The 19,588-nt window shown below is 44.3% G+C and overlaps 1 protein-coding gene across 1 annotated transcript; it reads left to right on the top strand.

Annotated features, from left to right (window-relative positions):
• The first annotated feature begins 5,264 nt into the window (after positions 1–5,264).
• On the top strand, positions 5,265–17,845 carry FPR2 (formyl peptide receptor 2). Its single transcript, XM_007997815.3, has 2 exons — positions 5,265–5,581; positions 14,143–17,845. The coding sequence occupies exon 2, from the start codon at positions 14,154–14,156 to the stop codon at positions 15,207–15,209; it is 1,056 nt and encodes a 351-aa protein (XP_007996006.3). The 5' UTR covers positions 5,265–5,581; positions 14,143–14,153; the 3' UTR covers positions 15,210–17,845.
• Positions 17,846–19,588: the final 1,743 nt, after the last annotated feature.

The raw sequence follows: 19,588 nt of genomic DNA, 5'->3' as shown, positions 1-19,588 counted from the left end.
AATACAGTAAGGCAGTTACAGAACCAGAGATAACGACACTGATTCTAAAAGCATTATTACCAAGACCTTGTTTCATTAAAGCTGTTTTGTTTTGTTTTTTTCTTTTAGAGATGGTATCCTGCTATGTTGCCAAGGCATGTTTCAGACGCCTGGGTTTAGTGATCCTCCTGCCTCAGCCTCCCCAAATGCTGGGATTACAGGCTTGAGCCAGGCTGTTTTTAATACTAAGAAATTTACAATTTACAATTACACCTCACAATGGCTTAAACCGGGGGTGGTCCAATCTTTTGCATTCCCTGACCCACACTGTCTCCCATCACTCCCAGATGGGACTATCTAGTTGCAGGAAAACAAGCTCAGGGCTCCCAGGGATTCTACACCATTGTGAGTTGTGTAATTATTCGTTGAATATTACAATGTAATAATAATAATAATAGAAATAAAGTCTACAATAAATGCAATGTGCTTTAATCATCCTGAAACCATCCACCCCGCCAACCCCCAGTCTGCGGAAAAATTGTTATGAAACTGGCCCCTGGTGCCTAAAAGGTTGGGGACCGCTGCACTCCAGCATCCCACACGAGGAGAATGGGGATAAGATGGAGAATCACTGAAGATCTTTAATCAGAAGGGTGATATGTTCATTTGTACTCTATAAACATTTGTGTTTGTATTTTATAAACATTTTCTTGGGATCATAACAACAGATGCGTTTTAGAAGGTTCCCAAGGTATGAAGGGTAACACATGAAGACGTATCTAGGAGTCACATGGAAGCCAGCATTTTGTAAGGGGATTAAAATAAAGGGAATGGCAGAGGACATCTTTATGCACGGAGGAGAAGGGCCCAGATATCAAGAGAAAACAAGAGACAAGGAACTCCACAGAGAGTAATTGCCAGAAAAATTTGTAGGTCTTTTGAAGTCTGACTGTTCTTCCTAAAACGGGGCTTCTGGGATACCCCTGCCTGTTTCCCATGAGCCCTCTTTTCTAAAACACAAGTAGATTTTTTTCCTTGCTACAAAATGGCCCATGATTAGCACACTAGGTTGGGCAAAAACAGAGCCAAGTATATGTTCCAAGGTGACTGTGGTGAAGAAAAAAAGGAAAGTCTTAAAATGGACTTTCACTTCTGTGTTTGCGTAAGGCTAAAAGGGAAGATGCCTTAGGGTTGACCGGATGGGGATATTGCTGTCTGTGCTGCAAAAATCCCTGACCCTTCTGGTAACTGAAACATCGGAAATGGCCTCGACGAGCAGTACAACTTCCCCGTAAAGCACTGGACTGAGGTGGTGAAGCTAGATTGCCTGGACTAGAATCCCAGGAACACTGTTCACTAGCTCCAGACAAGCCAGCTAATCCGGAGGTCTGAAACATTTCCCCCAACTTTTTTTTTTTTTTTTTTTGAGACAGAGTCTCACTGTATCGCCCAGGCTGGAGTACAGTGGTGTGATCTTGGCTCACTGCAGCTTTGCCTCTTAGGTTCAAGCGATTCCCCTGCCTCAGCCTCTCCAGTAGCTGGGATTACAGGTGCCTGCCACCGCTCCTGGCTAATTTTTGTAATTTTTAAGTAGAGATGCGGTTTTGCCATGTTGACCGGCTGGTCCTGAACTCCTGACCTCAAACAATCGATCGCCTTGGCCTCCCAAAGTGCTGGGATTACAGGAGGAAACCACTGCAATGGGCTACAAACATTTCCTATAAAGGGCCAGAGAGTCAATATATTTCGTTTGGCAGGCCATCACAACTCCTTGGCTCTGCTGTTGTAGCCTGAAAACAGCCACAAGCAAAGCTGTAAACGATGAGCATGACTATGTGTCAATAAAACTTTATTTAAAACACTACAATTGATTTCATATAAGTTTTACATGGCACAAAATACCCTTCATTTGATTTTCTTTAGCTGGTAAGAAACATTAAAGCCATTCTTGGCTCTCAGGCCATAAAAAAACAAGTGGTGGACTAGATTTGACCCCTAATTTAACTGCACTGAGTCCCAGTCACTTCACCTGTGAATTGAGAGCAATGATACTTACAGAGGTGTTTTCTGGAGCAGAACAAATAAGATCAGTGATACAAAGCACTTGGCATGAATTCCAGTGCAATACATATTATTGATATCTTAGTAATTACATAAACCTCTCTTTCTGCTGTTTCACATTCTCTGTGGTGAACCCATCCATGCTTAAAACTTGAACCACACCTCAGCTAACATTCACCAGATCCCTGTCTCTAGCTCAGACCTACCCTTGATGTCCAGACACATCATTTTGTGTTCCTGTTTCCTTTCAAACTCATCTCCAGCCTTTGTTCTCCTCACCTTCTCCCATAACTCCAAGGACTAAATTGTGTCACACTCCCCTTCAAATTCTTAGGTTGAAGCCCTAACCCCATGATATGGTTTGGTTGTGTCCCCACCCAGATCTCATCTTGAATTGTAGCTCCCGTAATTCCCACGTGATGTGGGAGGAACTAGGTGGGAGATAATTGTTTCATGGGGGCAGTTTTCCCCCATAATGTTCTCATGGTAGTGAATATGGCTCACGAGATCTGACGATTTTGTAAGGGGTTTCTCCTTTCACTCGGCTCTCATCCTCTTTTGCCTGCTGCCATGTAAGACATCCCTTTGTTCTTCCTTTGCCTTCCGCCATGATTGCGAGGCCTCCCCAGCCATGTGGAACAGTGAGTCCATTAAACCTCTTCCCTTTATAAATTACCCAGTTTCAGGTATGCCATTATTAGCAGCATGAGAACTGACTAATACACCCCAGCACATCAGAATGTGACTGTATTTGGGGATACAACCTTTAAAGAGGTAGTTAGCTGAAACTGAGGTCATTAGGGTGTGCCCCAACTCAATATGATTGACATCCTTATGAAAAGAGGAGATCCAGACACAGACAGGCACAGAGGGAAAACTAGGTGAAAACATGAGGAGGAGGCGGTATCTACAAGCCAAGGAGAGAGGACTCAGGAGGAATCAACCCTGCTGACACCTTGATCTTATACTTCCAGCTGACAAAACTGTGAGAAAATATATTTCTATTGTTGTAGCCACCCAGTCAATGGTATTTTGTTATGGCAGCTCTAGCAAACTAAACATTCTGCTTCTTTTCATTGATTCTCATCTCAATGACAGCCCCCAAATCCACACAGTTACCTTGCTGCAACAGTTCTGAAGAAAATGGCCACAATATTCTTGGACACTCCCTCCACTGAGAGGAGGACAGGCATATTCTATCCCCTCTGCCCTGGAACCTGGGTAGGGTTGGGACTACTTTGACTGAAGAATATGGTAAAAATGACTCCACATAGCTTTCAAGGCTAGGTCAAGAAAGGCTAGGAAGCATCTTCCAGTTCTCCTGGGACACGTGTTCTGGAGGAAGGCAGCCATTGTGTAGGGACTCTGATTCCCCTGAGACCACCATGCTGGAGAGGCTGCCTGTAGGCACTTGAGGCAATCCCAGCCTAGTTCAGCATTTGAGTCATCCCAACTCAGGCGTCTGACATGTGAATGAAGGAGCTCCAGATGACTTCAGTACCCAGTCTTCTAGTCATCCCTAAACCTTTGAGTTTTGGGTGGCAGAGACAAGCATCTCCTCTGTGCCTTATCCTAATTCCCAACCCACATAATCCATGAACATAATGAAATGGTTGTTTTACATGCTATGATTTGGGTGGTTATACAGCAATCATGAATTATGAATGCGGGCTTCATAAAGACCCTTCATGTTTCCTCATTCTCCAGAGCCATTTGGTCTCCAAGCACAGTCTACCAAGCCTGGAAATCGCTCCCTAAACTACCCCTCCCCTGTAGCACACTACTTCAGCACAGGCAACTATTTGGCAAGTTCACCTTGATCTCTGGCAACTTCTTACCCTTTAAGACCTCTGCCTCCAACTGGGAACATTCTCAGAGCCATCCCTTTGCAGGAGGACTCTAGAACAATGTTTTTTGGAAGCATACATCTGACTAGTCACTCTCCTCTTTTCATAAGCTTTTTGTGTTCTTAAAGAGAAATTCCAAGTTCTTTTTGTAGCATTCAAGACCATCCAAGAAATTGCCTCTGCCACCCTCTACATACTTAATGCTTATTGCTGTCTCTCTCATCATCTGTGCTCCAGTAACCAAAAGTAACCTGCTTTTTTGTGACCCCTTTCCTGGGTGTTTTTACTCCCCTCTGACTAGAATGCATTATTTGTTCTCCTTTAGTCTCCTTAAAGACTCTCCTGATTCTATAAGACTCAGCCTAGATGTTCCCTCCTCCGGATATTGACTCTAGATCTGTGAATCTGAGTTAGTTGTTCCTTTTAGGGGATCCCACAAGGAGCCTGCCTATCACTACATACCCCCACCCTATTGTAACTAAGCACTGCATTCTTACCTCTCTATTCAGGTGGTCCGCAGAGCCCATGCCTGATTGATTTCTATGTCTCCAGCAGCCAGCAAGGAAGCACCTCTTTAGAGACCTGCACCTATACAATACCTACCACCTCCTATTTCTTGATATGTGAACTCCATTGAGAGCAAACGAGTAACTGTAGGTAATGTGCCTTCTTCTTTTCTTTTTTTTGGACGGAGTCTCGCTCTGTCGCCCAGGCTGGATTTCAGTGGCACAATCTCGGCTCACTGTAACCTCTGCCTCCCGGGTTCAAGTGATTCTGCCGCCTCAGCCTCCCAAGTAGTTGGGAACACAGGTGCCTACCACCATGCCCAGCTAACTTTTTTTTTGTATTTTTAGTAGAGGTGGGGTTTCACCATGTTGGCCAGGATGGTTTTGAACTCCTGACCTCAAATGATCCACCCACCTCGGCCTCCCAAAGTGCTAGGATTACAAGTGACAGCCACAGCGCCCGGCCAGTAATGTGCCTTCTTTAGTTCTGTGAGCCATTCTAACAAATTATCAAAAGAGAGGAAGGGGTTATAAACATCCCCCACCCCCAATTTACAGCCAGTCAGTCAGAAGTACAGGTGGCCACCTGGGACTTGTATTGGTGTCTGAAGTGAGGACAGTCTTGGGAGAGTAAACCCTTTAACTTGTGGGATCTGACACTAACTCCAGGTGGACAGTGTCAGAGCTGAACTGAATTGTGAGATACGCAGTGATGTCCCCAGAGAATTGGAGAATTGCTTGATATGGAACAGACCCACACATTTGATGCCAGAAGGACTGCATAAGTCGAGAATTGAGTTTGACTTAACTATCCCATTTGGGCTTTAATATATGGCTGAAACTCTTCTCACTTCAGTAATTGTTTCTTTCATTTTCGTGAAACTGAAGAAGGAAGGGCTGGACATTCAGGTTCCTTGACCCTTGACATTTGGAAGCATTAACTCTAGTCTCTCACAGAAAGCTAGAGATGAAGGAACATTCAGACACATAGGTTTCCAAGAAGAGTCCACTGACAACATACCCAAGGTGTCTTCTGAAAATTATAAGATATCCTGAGTTTCTGTTAGGGGATTGGTTCCAGCTCCATTGTCCCTCCCCTGTCATTTAGTAGTCTCTGTAAAAGCCCTTAGAGCTTGTGTTACTCCACAGGAAGCCAAGAAACACACAGGAAGAGGAGCTTAGCTGCTGGTAAGTTGGGGACTGACAATTTAAAATTTATCGTTGGAACTCCTGCTCTCTGACAAACACCTCCCTAAATTCTAGAGTAGTGCTGTTAATGGAGTATCCACTTGCCACAGGCAACTTTTGAGTGCTTATGTTTCTATCTTGATCTGAAATGTGCTTAGGTGTGAAATATACTTAGTGTAGTTTAATCACTAGTATGATCAAAATAATACAACTTATCTCGTTAATAACTTTAATTTTGGTTACATGTTCCAATGATCTTTTTTTATTTGTGGGGTTAAATGAAACATATTATTATAATTAATTTATCCCAGTGATTTTATTTTTTTAATATGGCTACTAGAAAGTTGTAAGTCACGTGTGTGGCTAGCATTTAGGGCTTGCATTACCCCGTCTCTACTAAAAATACAGAAAACAACAACAACAACAAAATAGCCGGGCGTAGTGGTGGGAGCCTGTAATCCCAGCTACTCAGGAGGCTGAGGCAGGAGAATCGCTTGAATCCAGGAGGCGGAGGTTGCAGTGAGCCAAGATCGCGCCATTGCACTTCAGCCTGGGCGAGAAGAGTGAAACTCTACCTCAAAGATAAATAAATAAACATGTGCAGGAGCCAGGTGTGAGAAGCTTAAGAGGAAGAGCACGGTAGGCAGAAGGAACAGAGAAAGCAGAAGCCCTGAGATGACAATGAGTGGCATGTTCAAGGAATCAGAGCCTGCTGTGGGTGGAGCACAGTGTGCCCCACGAGAGTGCAGCAATGAGATCTGAGGGATGCACAGGGCAGGTCCAGGGGTGCTTGAGGGAACTTAAGATAAGGATAAGTTAGAAGTTTGAACCCATTGGAAGGTGTTGAAAATAACATCACAGGCCGGGCGCGGTGGCTCAAGCCTGTAATCCCAGCACTTTGGGAGGCCGAGACGGGCGCCTTACGAGGTCAGGAGATCGAGACCATCCTGGCTAACACGCTGAAACCCCGTCTCTACTAAAAAATACAAAAAACTAGCCGGGCGAGGTGGCGGGCGCCTGTAGTCCCAGCTACTTGGGAGGCTGAGGCAGGAGAATGGCCTAAACCTGGGAGGCAGAGCTTGCAGTGAGCTGAGATCCGGCCACTGCACTCCAGCCTGGGCGACAGAGCGAGACTCCATCTCAAAAAAAAAAAAAAGAAAAAAGAAAACGTCACCATTTTATTGGACTTTTTTTTTTTTTGAGACACAGTCTGCTCTGTCGTCCAGGCTGAAGTGCAGTAGCGCAGTCTCGGCTCACTGCAAACTCTGCCTCTCAGGGTCAAGCGATTCTCCTGCCTCAGCCTCCCGAGTACCTGGGATTACAGGCTCCCACCATCACGCCCAGCTAATTTTTGTATTTTTAGTAGAGATGGGGTTTCATCATGTTGGGGTTTCATCATGTTGGGCAGGTTGGTTTCGAGCCCCTGACCTCAGGTGATCCACCCACCTTGGCCTCCCAAAGTTCTGGGAGGCATGTCACCATGCTGGCCCTTATTGGACTTTTTTTTTTTTTTCTTTTTGAGACAGAGTTTTGCTCTTTTTGCCCAAGCTAGAGTGCAATGGCGCAATCTGGGCTCACTGCAATCTCCGCCTCCCTTGTGCAAGCGATTCTCCTGCCTCAGCCTCCGAGCAGCTGGAATTACAGGCATGTGCTACCACGCCCGGTTACTTTTGTATTTTTAGTAGAGATGGGGTTTCTTCATGTTGGCCAGGTTGGTCTCGAACTCCCGACCTCCGGTGACCCGCCTGCCTCGAACTCCCAAAGTGCTGGGATTACAGGAGTGAGCCACTGTGCCTGGCCCTTTCTGAACTTTTAAAAAGCTCATTTGGTTTTCTTCTGGAGATTGGATTGTAGGGCAGGGAAAAGCAGGACCAGGAACAAGTTTATTTGCAAAGTTGGTGCAAACATTCCTGCCTGACAGGACCATGGACACAGGTTGTGGAGATGGAGATGGCTCTGGTTGTGCATTCAGCAGGTTCTGCAGATAGAATTAATAGGACTTGGATGGCACTGTGGTGAGAGAAAGGAAAATGAAAGATAAGTTCTAGTTTGGAAGCTTTAACAACTGAATGTTTAAACTCAAATAGACACAAAATATTGGAAGAGTGGCAGGTTTGGGAGGATGAGACAATCAGCTGTTTGGTTGAGCCACGTTAGGTTTGGAGTGTCTACGGGACTCCCGTGGGGAGAGGTTATATCAGACTGGAGCACCAGAGAGAGGCCAAGGCTGATAATTTAGATGAAAAGACAGCATGATATTTTAAGCCCTGAAACTGGATAATATCACCTGTAGAAAGACTATATAGAGATAAAAGAGGTGGGGAACAAGTAAAAGCTGCAGGATACTCCTAAATTTAGAGTCAAACTTAGAGCAGAAAATACTAACAAAGGGGACTGAAAAGAGATGGCCAACGGAGATTTAAAGGCAAGTGAAAGTGTGTTGTGTGTACATTTATCATCTCACGGCACAGGAAAAACGTGATTTAAGGAGAAGGAAGAGATCCAATGGGTTCTATATCACGAAGATATTGAGATAAGAACCAAGATGGATTTGCAGCCACTGCATTTGCAGCCTTGAGGTCATAAGCATCCTCAGGAAAATGCACCATGGGTCAGTGCTAAGGACTGGAGTCAATACAGACTGGATTCAGGAGAAAAAGTGAGGCAAGGAATCTGAGGGTGCAAACACAGACAACTCCTTCCACAATCTGGCTGCAAATTCTTTTCACAGAAAGAATTCTCTTAGGAGAAATAGGGTTAACACCGGAGAGGAATATAGTCCAAGGATCTTTTTGGTTGTTTGCCGAGACCAGCTCAGTCGGGGAGACCCTAACCCAGCAGCGCTAGAGGAATTAAAGACACACACACAGAAATACAGAGGTGTGAAGTCAGGAATCAGGGGTCTCACAGCCTTCAGAGCTGAGAGTCCCGAGCAGAGATTTACTCACATATTTATTAACAGCAAACCAGTCATTAGCATTGTTTCTATAGATACTAAATTAACTAAAAGTATCCCTTATGGGAAACGAAGGGATGGGCTGAATTAAATGAATAGGTTGGGCTAGTTAACTGCAGCAGGAACACCCCGTTAAGACGCAGTTCGCTCATGCTAATTGTTTGTGGCTTAAGAATGCCTTAAACGGTTTTCCGCCCTGGGCGGGCCAGGTGTTCCTTGTCCTCATTCCCATAAACCCACAACCTTCCAGCTTGGGCATTAGGGCCATTATGGACATGCCATAGTGCTGCAGAGATTTTGTTTATGGCCAGTTTTTGGGGGGGCTTGCTCCCAACAGTTGTTTTTTGGGGGTGGTTTTTATTTTGTTTTTGTTTTGTTTTGTTTTATTTGTTTGTTTGTTTTTGAGACGGACTCACTGTCGCCCAGGCTGGAGGGCAGTGGTGCGATCTCAGCTCACTGCAACTTCCGCCTTCAAGGGTTCAAGAGGTCTTCCTGCCTCAGCCTCCCAAATAGCTGGGATTACAAGTGCGCGCCATCACACCCGGCTAATTTTTGTATTTTTAGTAGAGATGGGATTTCACCATGTTGGCCAGTCTGGTCTCAAACTCCTGGCCTCAAGTGATCCACTCGCCTCAACCTCCCTAAATGGTGGGATTACAGGCGTGAGCCACTGCACCCAGCCAAGAATAGTTTCTTTTTATAGGGAGGGGATAGGATAACGTTTATGTAATAGTGAGAATGATCTAGTAGAAATAAAATCTTGAGGGTTCGGTTTTGGCAGAAAATGGAAGGACCAATGCAGGGGGCAAAGTTTGTGGGAAGGTGAGAGGACATCCCCGGCCCATGTAGGGAGGGAAATTATTGGAAAGAACAAGAATTCTTTATTCACAGTGACAGGGGCAGGTAGACTGAGGGTCAGGGGAGAAAAGGTTGAAAATTTCACATCTAGTTATCACCATTTTCTCATTATAATGTCAGTCAACAGCATCTGCTGGGAGTGGGAAAAACACAGTAAATGAGGTATTTTTTGGAGAAAGCAGGACTGAAATAATTAAGGTGTGGGATAGCAAGCGCGCTGGAGAAGTGGAGTAACCTAATGAGGAACTGCTGAGTTTTCATTTGACATCTATGGTCATAAATTCAATTGCAACCCTCAATAATCGTGCAAGTCACTTCCCCTCTTTGAGCCGTACTTTCCTACATATTATGCAAGGACGGCACTTGTCCCAAAGCAAGGATGTTGTAATCAGAGATGATAAAATATACAGTGACTGGCACATATTAAGGACTCATCAAATAGCAGCCCGCATAATCAGTACAGGTATCACCTGTGGTTCGCAGTTCTTCTCCTTACGTTACAACTAGGGTGGACCCAAAACTTTGCAATTTTTGCCATGTTAATCTGTCCCCACCTGTCATTTCACAATCATCCTTCCTTGTTGTATCAACATTTTTTTTGTTGTTTTTTTGAGACGGAGTCTCACTCTTTTGCCCAGGCTGGAGTACAGTGGCACAGTCTGGGCTCACTGCAACCTCTACCTCCCGGACTCAAGCGATTCTCCTGCCTCAGCCCCCCAGGTAGCTGGGATTACAGGCACCCGCCACCATGCCCAGCTAATTTTCGTATTTTTAGTAGAGACAGGGTTTCACCATGTTGGCCAGGCTGGTTTCGAACTCGTGACCTCAAGTGATCCACCTGTCTTGGCCTCCCAAAGTGCTAGGATTACAGGTGTGAGCCACCACGCCCAGCCTGTATCAACATTTTAAAATGAATTTGAGATTATGGACAGATCATGTCTTCTAAGTGCCTCGTAGAATGTTTGGAGGGTGGATAGAGAAAATCTGAGTCTGTTGAGGAACTATGGGGTGGAAAAGGGTTAACAGCACAATTCTGTTGTAATCAGTCTGGCTGAGCTCCAATTCTGGCTCTACCTCTTTCTACCTGGGAACGTTGAACAATTAACATAGCCCATCTAAGCCCATCTTAACTTCCTTGTCTGTACAATGGTTATACTAATTATTAGGTTGCTGCAAAAGTAATTGCTGTTTTTGCTATTATTTTCAATGGCAAAAGCCGCAGTTACTTTTGCACCAACCTAATATCACTAAGATTAGTCAATATTCACCGTGTCTGAGGGTGTGCTCAGTGCTTACACATATTAACACAGCCCATCCACACATCCCGTGAGAGGCGTCGTTAGGGCTAAAGAAGCTCTTGGCGTGTGGGTAATGTTCATACGTAGAAGCAAATGTTGCTCTGAGCATCGTTCTTGTCCTGACCTTGAGCTTCATAATGGATTGAGCCCCAGGACACAGCACACAGCCTGGTGAGGGCCAAGAGTTCCCATTTGTCATAGATGTACTCAGTCTAGCCTAAAAGATTTCCATGTCTATTCTCACTTAATCTTCACCCGAAAGTTAGACTTCACCATAAAATTGTCCTCGTTCTGCAGAGCAGAAAACCGAGGCTTAAAGAGATATCACTAAGAACTCATAGTGAGGAGACATCACAGATGAGATTAGAAGAGAGATCTAGCTGACTCCAGAGTCCAGTATTTCTTTTTTTTTAAGACAGAGTCTCGCTCTGTCTCCCAGGCTGGAGTGCAGTGGCATGGCTCACTGCAACCTCCGCCTCCCGGGTTCAAGCGATTCTCCTGCCTCAGCCTCCCAAGAAGCTGGGACTATAGGCGCGAGCCACCAGGCCCGGCTAATTTTTTGTATTTTCAGTAGAGACGGGGCTTCACTATATTGCCCAGGGTGGCCTGGAACTCCTGACCTCAGGCAATCCGCCTTCCTTGGCCTCCCAAAGTGCTGGGATTACTGGCGTGAGCCACTGCACCCGGCCGAGCCCAGTATTCTTTATAACAGTGACTCTCAGTTGGGGGTAACTTTGCCTCTGAGGGGACCTTTGACAATGTTTATGGAACCTGTCGATTGTCATTTCTGGAGCAGGAGTTGCTACTGGAATCTGTGGATAGAGGCCAGGGGTGCTGCTAAACATCCTACTGTGTCCAGAACGGTCCACCACAACAAAGAATTACCCAGACCCACATGTCAATGGTGCCAAGGTTAAGAAACCCTGAGCTACATTAAATAATGTCCCATGGAAGAAGACCTCAGTGAAACTCACTGGTAATAGCAGGAGGAAAAGAAGGAAATAAGTGAAAGGAAGAAGGCTAAAAATCATCAGACTGGGGCATAGCCCTATCCTAGTAATCTTGGGGGACCCCCTTTCAAAGGCAGGACTTCAGTATGCAAAGGCAGTGGCTCTGGAGTTGTTCATCTTGGTTTTCATATCTTGCTGCCTCCACTGACTGGCTGGGCATGATGCTGAAAAACTACAGGAGTCCCCAGGCCACGAATTCCCTCGGATGTGACGGCTGTTTCACAATGTTATGAGCATTAGATATGAACAAGTGCTAGGGAATTGCTATTTCTCTTAAAGATGCTGAATAGCCCAGTCTGAGATGATTCTCAAATTCTCATGGCCATAATAAATCATCCTGACTTTTACACAAACAGATTCTAGAGTGAGATTTATGGATATAATTATTTTTCATTTTCATTGTAAGTTCAGGGGTATATGTGCAGGTTTGTTATATAGGTAAACTTGTATCCTGGTGGTTTATTGTACAGATTATTTCATCACTGAGGTATTAAGCCTAATACCCACTACTTATTTTTCCTGATCCTGTCCCTCTTCCCACCCTCCACCTTCCGGTAGGCCCCAGTGTTTTCCTCTTTGCGTCCATGTGTTCTCATCATTTACCTCTCATTTATAAGTGAGAACATGTGGTATGTGGTTTTCTGTTCCTGTATTAGTTTGCTAAGGATAATGAATACAATTTTAACAGGCAGCCTGGATGTTTCTGGTAAAGTCCACAGACCACAGCATAAGAAAATGTGCTCAAGTGGGCTGGGCGCGGTGGCTCACGCCTGTAATCCCAGCACTTTGGGAGGCCGAGGCGGGCGGATCAGGAGGTCAGGAGATCGAGACCATCCTGGCTAACACTGTGAAATCCCGTCTCTACTAAAAAAAAAAGTACAAAAAATTAGCCAGGCATGGTGGCGAGCACTTGTAGTCCCAGCTACTCAGGAGTCTGAGGCAGGAGAATGGCATGAACCCGGGAGGCGGAGCTTGCAGTGAGCCAAGATCGTGCCACTGCACTCCAGCCTGGGCCACAGAGTGAGACTCTGTTTCAAGGAAAAAAAAAAAAAAAAAAAAACCAAGAAAATGTGCTCAAGTGGCATGGGACTTTGTGTTGAATTGGATACAAAAATTACAGATGTGACCTGGACCAGAGGCAGGCACTACATGTTTTGGATTTTTGTTCTTAAAAGAAAAAAAAAAACAACAAAACTTGATCTGAGAAGTTCTGCAGGTTATATTCTTACAATGCTATTGTCCACAATTCAGTCACATGTCCACTGCTAAAGCAATCCCTTGCAAAGTAAAAGGAATTCTCGTTAGTGCTAATTAAACTAGTCAAGATTTACTCCCAATATGGAGAAAGGACACCTTCTCTTCAGGGTGAGTAACTAAACACACGATTGTGGTTTTTTGGGCAGAGAAGAATGGGGAACAGTTGCTGGGTGGGCAACCAGCAATATCTGTCAAGAGTAAGGGTTTAGAAGTCAGACCAAGCTGAACTGAAGTCCTTAATCTATTATCTACTCCCTAAGTGACCTTCAACACATTTCACAATTGCCCTGAGCTTTAATTTCTTCTAATGAAAACTAGAAGTAATGAATATTACACAGCTATTACGTAAGCCAAACTGGATCCCGTATGTAGTAATTAACACAATGCATAGTCTCTATTACAAGTATTAATATGGCTTATTATTCTCATAGTCTGTATCCCACAGACACCAAAGCTATACAAATCGGTACTGATTATTTGCATTCCAAACAGAGATGAGCTCCACATCAAGCAGGTACAGGAAAAAGCAGAGGGTAGAAAGCAGAGATAGAACTCTCTTTGCTGACTTCCTCTAGTGCAGAATCCTCAGGATATAACATACTACTACATATTACCAGTGACTTCTCAAGATTCTCTTCAACAATAACCTCAAGCCAAACCCTTCAACTTTATCTTGAGTACTAGCCAAGCAATAGGTCAAGGGTTCTCACATCTGTGAGGGTCAGGAGTTGGGAGACTGGAAGAACCTGGGGCTGAAAGAGGTTGCAGAGCTTGCCAGCATGTTTGCATTGAGTGATGGGAGACACAGATGTGAACCTTCTGACTCTGAGTCTTATGCCTTCCTCACAATGTTCAGGCTGCCTATGCTCGATTTTCCATTGCCCGTACAACATAAGATCAGTATTTTTGCTGGTGGACAAGCCTTGTAATCCTCTTGGTGAAGTGATCAGCCCGATAAGTGAAGTGCGTATTGATAATGATGGGAATATGGAGGACTATCCCTTCCCAAAGGAGCATCCAAGAGAATGCCAATTCCATAGCACCACTGTCAACAAGGCTTAGTAGATAGAGTGGGTCTCCTGGTAGGAGTGGGAGATTTAGTGGAAGTTGATGTGAGCTATAAATACAGATGCTGTAAGATGGTTCCACAGCTGAGAAATGGCCATTGTTGGAATGTTTCAGGTGCGGGCAAGATGGAAACCAACCTCTCCACTCCTCTGAATGAGTATGAAGAAGCGTCCTATGAGTCTGCTGGCTACACTGTTCTGCAGATCCTCCCGTTGGTGGTGCTTGGGGTCACCTTTGTCCTCGGGGTCCTGGGCAATGGGCTTGTGATCTGGGTGGCTGGATTCCGGATGACACGCACAGTCACCACCATCTGTTACCTGAACCTGGCCCTGGCTGACTTTTCTTTCACGGCCACGTTACCATTCCTCATTGTCTCTATGGCCATGGGAGAAAAATGGCCTTTTGGCTGGTTCCTGTGTAAGTTAATTCACATCGTGGTGGACATCAACCTCTTTGGAAGTGTCTTCTTGATTGGTTTCATTGCACTGGACCGCTGCATTTGTGTCCTGCATCCAGTCTGGGCCCAGAACCACCGCACCGTGAGTCTGGCCATGAAGGTGATCATCGGACCTTGGATTCTTGCCCTAGTCCTTACCTTGCCAGTTTTCCTCTTTTTGACTACAGTAACTATTCCAAATGGGGACACGTACTGTACTTTCAACTTTGCATCCTGGGGTGACACCCCTGAGAAGAGGAAGAATGTAGCCATTACCATGCTGACAGCCAGAGGGATTATCCGGTTTGTCATTGGCTTTAGTATGCCGATGTCCATTGTTGCCATCTGCTATGGGCTCATTGCAGCCAAGATCCACAAAAAGGGCATGATTAAATCCAGCCGTCCCTTACGGGTCCTCACTGCTGTGGTGGCTTCTTTCTTCATTTGTTGGTTCCCCTTTCAACTGGTTGCCCTTCTGAGTACCGTCTGGCTCAAAGAGATGTTGTTCGAGGGCAAGTACAAAATCATTAATATCCTGGTTAACCCAACGAGCTCCCTCGCCTTCTTCAACAGCTGCCTCAACCCCATGCTCTATGTCTTTGTGGGCCAGGACTTCCGAGAGAGACTGATTCACTCCCTGCCCACCAGTCTGGAGAGGGCCCTGTCTGAGGACTCAGCCCCAACCAATGACACGGCTGCCAATTCTGCTTCACCTCCTGCAGAGACTGAGTTACAGGCAATGTGAGGATGGGGTCAGGGTTATTTTGAGTTCTGTTGATCCTACCCTAATGCCAGTTCCAGCTTGATCTACCTTTGAGTCATATTGAGGCATTCAAGGATGCACAGTTCAAGTATTTATTCAGGAAAAATGCTTTTGTGTCCCCGATTTGGGGCTAAGAAATAGACAGTCAGGCTACTATAATATTATTGTTATTTTTGGTTTTTTTGACTTCTGCCTATACACTGGGGTAAGTGGAGGTGGGAAACAGAAGAGAAAGAGTGGTGGGAATTTGTAAGACTTAGATGAGATAGCGCATAATAAGGGGAAGACTTTAAAGTACAAAGTAGAATGTTTGCTGTAGGTTTTTTATAGCTGTTTTTAAAAATCAGACTATGGAAGTTTTCTTCTATTTTTAGTTTGCTAAGAGTTTTCTGTTTCTTTTTCTTACATCATGAATGGACGTTGTATTTTATCAAATGCATTTTCTACATGTATTAAGTTGGTCATATTATTCTTCTTTTATGTAAATCATCATAAATAATGTTCATTAAGTTCTGAATGTTAAACTACTCTTGAATTCCTGGAATAAACCACACTTAGTCCTGATATACTTTAAATATTTATATCTCACAAGAGTTGGTTAGAATTTCTGTGTTTATGTTTATATAAAAATGGTTCTGTTATTTCACTTTTTCTACTATCCTTGCTAAGTTTTACATCAAACTTGTAATGGTCTCTTAAAAGGAATTGAGAAGTAATTCCTCTGATTCTGTTTTCTGGTGTTATGTCTTCATTAAATATTCAGAAAAACTCACCAGTGAAGCCAACTTGGTCTTGTGTTTTCTTTCTGGGAAGATTTTTAATAACAGGTTTGTTTTCTTTAATAGTCATTAGACTCTTCTGTTTTTTTGTTTTTTGTTTTTTCCTATCTGTCAGTTTTGGTAAACTGTGAGTTTTAAGGAATTTGGCCATTTAATTCAAACTGTCAAACTCATCAGCATGAAATAGTATAATAACTGTTTAAAAGTTATAAAACAGTATGAAACTTGGCCGAGCGCGGTGGCTCATGCCTGTAATCCCAGCACTTTGGGAGGCTGAAGCAGGCGGATCACCTGAGGTCAGGAGTTCGAGACCAGCCTGGCCACCATGGTAAAACCCCGGTTCTACTTAAAATACAAAAATTAGCCAGGCATGGTGGTACACACCTGTAATCCCAGCTACTTGGGAGGCTGAGGCAGGAGAATTGTTTGAACCCGGGAGGTGGAGGTTGCAGTGAGCCAAGATCGTGCCATTGCACTCCAGCCTGGGGAACAAGAGTGAGACTTTGTCTGAAAAAAAAAAAAAAGCATGAAACTTGAAATGCTTTCTTTTATTTATTTATTGATTTCTGATTTTTGTTCTTCTTCTTGTTATTATCCTAGAGCACAGCCTTTGGAGGTATGATTTCTTTTAAACAATGAAAATGTAAGCTCTCTGAAGTCAGGGATTTTGGTCTGTATGGTTTGCTGATTGAACCTCATCCTCTATATGTAAAATATTGTCTGATACGTAATAGACATTCATTAAATATTCATTGAATAAATGAATCAATAAACAATAGTATCACCTAGGTGTCAAGTGAGAGCTTTTCATATCAAATCAAAATTATCTCCAGTCCTCATTACACGAACCAGACCATGTCCAGTAAACACCCATCCTCAAGCACACAATATTTAGAAATTCTCATGTGGTTTACTTTTTTATGAATTTCTGGTTTTGAGCTTCTGCTTTAAGGAAAGTACCGTGGCTAACTGTTGCCTCACGCCTTTGTTTTGAAATAAATCAACCCACAAGAGTACTCAGCCCTTTACTTTGCTTTCAGGAAATAACCACTTAGAAATGGTCCTTCGGTGCGGAACGCACCTTCCGGATGCGCTAGCAAAAGACTCAACTCTGTGCGAATATGAGGCAGTCCTGTTATCAGCGTCCTCACTCACTCCACTGTTTTTACTCAGTCACATTTCCTCTCGTTTTCCCTCCTGTTTCTATTAAAGTTATTTGCATTTCCAACATTTCCAAAGCAGAGAAGTTTACTTAGTTCATTTGCATTCCCTTTTTTTTTTTTTTTTTTTTTTGAGACGGAGTCTTGCTCCGTCGCCCAGGCTGGAGTGCAGTGGCCGGATCTCAGCTCACTGCAAGCTCCGCCTCCCGGGTTCCCGCCATTCTCCTGCCTCAGCCTCCCAAGTAGCTGGGACTACAGGCGCCCGCCACCTCACCCCGGCCAGTTTTTTGTATTTTTTAGTAGAGATTGGATTTCACCGTTTTAGCCAGGATGGTCTCGATCTCCTGAGCTTGTGATCCGCCCGTCTCGGCCTCCCAAAGTGCTGGGATTACAGGCTTGAGCCACCGCGCCCGGTTTTCATTTGCATTCTTGACTCCTAGAAATGCTTTCCAGTTCCTAAGAAAAGTATACCCTTTAATGCCCAACTAAGTTGTGGCCCAAGAAAATAAGGAACAAGGAGAAAATGCAAGAAGGAAAAACCAGGAACCAAGCACAGCCTATGACCTTGAGACAGGAGAATTAGGGCTTCTGGATTGGCTAATTAACAGCCTTCCTCCACTACCAGGAGAGAGGAGTCTTACTTTCCTTCCCACTGGCCTTGGTTAATTGCAGTGGAACAGGGCCTGCTGCATCCTCCCCATTTTTCTTTTCTTCACTGGAAGTTGTCACTGTGGATTCTCAGTTCCCATTGCACCCTTGAATACTGGGGTCTTCAAAAGCTGAGGATTCTTGGTGTTTATGGGACATTCGCCACCAATAAACATTTCCAGACTTGCTTGAATCTGGAAGTCGAAAATAAAACTCTGGGGATAGTGTCCATGGGAAAAACAAGACCACTTTTTCTGTTTGGGGAGAAGAGTGTAGAGAATGTTGAGTACCCAAAGGTGTAAGCTCCCCTGGAGACTGCCAGCTGCCTACCCAATATTCTTCCCCCTACTTTATTAACAAATGTGGGCAGCAATTCATTCAGCTAAAATAATCATTTTCTCAGTCATCCTTCCAGTTAGATGTGGGTAAATTCCAAGCAATAAGATACAAAAATAGTATCATATTAGTACATAAGGGGCTGCCTCATTATTTTATTAGCAGAGTGTTTATTGATTGATTGGTTGATTGGTTGAGACAGGGTTTCACTGTCACCTAGGCTGGAGTGACGGCTCATTGCAGCCTTGACTTCCCAGGCTTAGGTGGTTCTCCCACCTCAGCCTCTTGAGTAGCTGAGACTGCAGGCTTGTGCCACCATGCCCAGCTAATTTTTGTATTTTTTGTAAAGACAGGGTTTCACCAAGTCACCCAGGCTGGTCTTGAACTCCTGAGCTCAAGCAATCCTCCTGCCTTGTCCTCCTAAAGTGCTAGGATTATAGGTATGAGCCACCGTGCCTGGCCTAGAGTTTATTTTTTAGGGCAATTTTAGCTTCACAGCAAATTGGGAAGAAAATAAAGAGATTTCCCATAAACCCACTGCATCCACGCATGCACAACTCCTCTCATTATCAACATCCCCCACCAGAGTCATACATTTCTCACAGTTGCTAGACCTACATAGATACATCATTAATCCAAAACCCACAGTTTCCATTAGGGTTCATTCTTGGTGTTTTACATTCAGTGGGTGATATGGTTAGGCTTTCCATCCCCACCCAGATCTCATCTTGAATTGTAATCCCCATCATCCCCACGTGTCAAAGAAGACACCAGGTGGAGGTAATTGAATCACCAGGGCAGTTTCATGATGGTCTTGTGGTAGTGACTGAGTTCTCATGAGATCTTGATGGTTTTATAAGGGGCTCTTCCCCCTTCACCGGGCAATTCTGCTTCCTGCTGTCTTGTGAAGAAGGTAGCTTCTTTCCCCCTTGCCTTCTGCCATGATTGCAAGTTTCCTGAGGCCTCCCCAGCCATGCTGAACTCTGAGTCAATTAAACCTCTTTCCTTTCTCAATTACCCAGTCTCAGGCAGTTCTTTATAGCAGTATGAAAACAGACTAATACAGTGGGTTTGGACAAATGTATAATGACCTGTATTCACCATTACAGTATCATATAGACTCATTTCATTGCCCTAAAAATCCTCTGTGCTCTGCCTATTCACCCCTCCCTCCTCCCTATCCCTGGAAAACCACTGATATTTTCTTTGTGTTTATAGTTTTTTCCTGTTCCCGGATGTCATATAGTAGAAATCATGCAGTATGTAGCCTTTTACAATTGGCATCTCTCATTTAGTTAGGATGCATTTGGTTTCCTCCATGTCTTTTCATAGACTGATAGCTCATTTCTTTTTAGAATTGAATAATGTCCACTCTCTGGATGAACCATCATTTATATATCCATTCGCCTACTGAAAAACATCTTGGTTGCTTCCCAAT

Source organism: Chlorocebus sabaeus, chromosome 6, assembly GCF_047675955.1.
Source record: "Chlorocebus sabaeus isolate Y175 chromosome 6, mChlSab1.0.hap1, whole genome shotgun sequence".
Lineage (NCBI taxonomy): Eukaryota > Metazoa > Chordata > Mammalia > Primates > Cercopithecidae > Chlorocebus > Chlorocebus sabaeus.
The sequence above is the reverse complement of the archived record's forward strand: the minus strand, read 5'-3'. Positions and strand labels throughout refer to the sequence as shown.

Coding starts and splice junctions, on each gene's coding strand:
- FPR2 (XM_007997815.3), top strand. CDS start 14,154: ATGGAAACCAACCTCTCCACTCCTCTGAATGAGTATGAAGAAGCGTCC.